A 2,798-nucleotide genomic window follows, 5' to 3' on the forward strand; every position below is an offset into this window, starting at 1 on the left:
AGCAAGCAATCAGGAGTTGGACTCAATGATCCTTATGGGTTCTTTCCAACTCGGGATATTCTATGATTCTGTGATGCCATGGTTGGGTGCTGTGCTGTTGAGATGGCCAGTCTCCTAGGCTCAAGGGGAGCTCCTGGCAAGCGGGCAGCGGTGCAGAGAGACAGCTCTGCCCAGGAGCAGCTCCTCTGCACAGCACAGCAGGGCTGGGGGCTCTGAGTGCAGGTGGCACAGGGAGAGGAGAGAAGGAGAGAGGGCTTGGAGGCAGTGAGGAGCACAACAACAGAGGGCAGTGTGTGGCAGGACAGATCTGCATGCTCTTGACACCGTGAGTCTCTGGCAGCAGGGCAATGCAGGTGCAGTTGCCAAAGAGGTCTTCTACATCTGGCACATCCGATGGCTGATATAACATATGTCCAGATGGTTCTCTCTGGTTATGCAGTGCTTTAGAAAATGACATTATGAGGGGGCGTTTCAAGAGGAAGATCGAGCCTTGATTTATCTGAAGGGTAAGGCTTTTTCTGCCATCTGTGCTTTCACATTCCTGCTGTGGAGGGGAGCAGGTTTTGTGGTAATGAATTGTCAGATTTGTACAGGAGACTGAAACTCCTGGAGTATTGCACTGAGAAATCAGTCTGTCAGTGGTGAAATGTGTAACGTACCTTCCCAAGCCTCATCTCACAGACAGCACCAACATCACATTGTGGTCCTCTAAGGTTTGGTCTAAGCTGATCTTTAGGAGCTACAAACCTCCTGTCTTTGGGAGGTGTCTGCAGGCCAAAGCAGAGCACAAAGCATTTGCAATGAGCATGAGCTGCCTCCTCTGCAGGCAGAGCTGCAGCACAGGAGGGTCTGCTGAGTGTCCGTCTGTCACTCCCTGGCCTTGCCTCCCCTGGCAGCAGCACGCTGGCATTCCTCCTGGCTTTTCCACCTGGTCATGCTGCTGCTGTTCTTGTTCCCAGGCTGGCTGGGGATGGGGGTTTCACATGCACTTGGAGTGAGCCCTCAGTGTGCTTGGGAAAAGGGGAGTACAGGGTGAGGTGTCTGGAAATGTGTGCTTTGAGACTGGATTCTTCTCTCCAAAGAGACACCAGCACAGGACAGTTGACACTATGACTGACAGACAGACTGGATGTGCTCTCTAAAGGACACTGCACTAAGGACAACGTCCCTTTGATGATCCACAAGGTTTACTTAAGTACAGTAGAAATGCTTAGGATTTATGCCTCATAAACAACCTTCAGGTGTGGTGGAGCAGCTAGAATGAAAGAGACAAATAGAAATCACCATATGAACTTGCTTTGGGGCAGGGCTGACTCCCGCAAAGCCCACACAGAGTCCGTGCTCTCAGTGAAACCCGTAAGCAGCATCAGTCAGAAGTCATGAAAGGAACCTGCCAAAAGTCTGAACGGAAGTGGAGATTTGTTTGGGAGGGATTAAATGAGAAATGTGATGAGTTTTCCTCTGAAATGAGAAATAGAGGCTTACATGAAAAATTGAAATATTTTTTTCCAAGAAAACTCTGTTGTAAACTATCAGTGTTTTTCTGTTCCTTCAGCAGGACCCCACGCCCAGAAACAGCAAATGGCCAACAGCAGCTCTGTGAGTGAATTCCTCTTGCTGGCGTTCGCAGACACGCGGGAGCTGCAGCTCCTGCACTTAGCGCTCTTCCTGGGCATCTACCTGGCTGCCCTCCTGGGCAACGGCCTCATCCTCACCACTGTAGCCTGCGACCACCGCCTCCACACCCCCATGTACTTCTTCCTCCTCAACCTCGCCCTCCTTGACCTTGGGTCCATCTCCACCACTCTGCCCAAAGCCATGGCCAATTCCCTGTGGGACACCAGGGCCATCTCCTATGAAGGATGTGCTGCACAAATCCTCTTTTCACTCTTCTTTGTGGTAGCAGAGTATTCCCTCCTCACCGTCATGGCCTATGACCGCTACGTTGCCATCTGCAAGCCCCTGCACTACGGGAGCCTCCTAGGCAGCAGAGCTTGTGCCCAGATGGCAGCAGCTGCCTGGGGCAGTGGCTTTCTCAATGCTGTCCTGCACACAGCCAACACATTTTCCCTGCCCCTCTGCCAAGGCAATGCTGTGGACCAGTTCTTCTGTGAAATCCCCCAGATCCTCAAGCTCTCCTGCTCAGGTGCCTACCTCAGGGAATTTGGAGTAGTTGTATTTAGTATTTCTGTATTATTTGGTTGTTCTGTTTTCATTGTTATTTCCTATATTCAGATCTTCAGGGTAGTGCTGAGGGTCCCCTCTGAGCAGGGCCAGCACAAAGCCTTTTCCATGTGCCTCCCTCACCTGGCCGTGGTCTCCCTGTTTACCAGCACTGCCATGTTTGCCTACCTGAAGCCCTCCTCCATCTCTTCCCCATACCTGGACCTGGTGGTGGCAGTTCTGTACTCGGTGGTGCCTCCAGCAGTGAACCCTCTCATCTACAGCATGAGAAACCAGGAACTAAGGGATGCAGTGAGGACACTGGTAGAATACACAATTCTTCAGCGTATTCGCCTATAATAGTATGCCTATAATCAGAAATGCCAGATGTACTCTGAAAAAAATTACATACTTTTTAAATATTATCTATCTGTACTATTATTTCCTGTATATGCTTTTCTGATTTATATAAAATTATTCTTAGCCTCTTACAGGTTAATTATTTCCTGATCTAACACTGCTTCCTGTGTAGATAAACCCAATGAGGAAGCTATCAGAAATTCCTTGATCTCACCTGGCATCTCTTCCCATCTCCTCTAGAGCTGGGGGAGCAGCCCCAGCGTGCAAGACGCGCT

At 50.1% G+C, this 2,798-nt stretch overlaps 1 protein-coding gene across 1 annotated transcript; it reads left to right on the plus strand.

Moving 5' to 3' along the window:
- Window positions 1–1,566: 1,566 nt before the first annotated feature.
- On the plus strand, window positions 1,567–2,523 carry LOC309888837 (olfactory receptor 14A16-like; the record flags this gene model as incomplete). The annotated part of the gene is made up of 1 exon (XM_082781442.1): window positions 1,567–2,523. Exon 1 carries the CDS (start codon window positions 1,582–1,584, stop codon window positions 2,521–2,523), a length of 942 nt encoding a protein of 313 aa, XP_082637568.1. The 5' UTR covers window positions 1,567–1,581.
- Between the last annotated feature and the right edge of the window lie 275 nt (window positions 2,524–2,798).

The sequence above is a fragment of the Aythya marila genome (genome assembly GCF_965140915.1).
Source record: "Aythya marila genome assembly, chromosome: 30".
Classification (NCBI taxonomy): Eukaryota; Metazoa; Chordata; class Aves; order Anseriformes; family Anatidae; genus Aythya; species Aythya marila.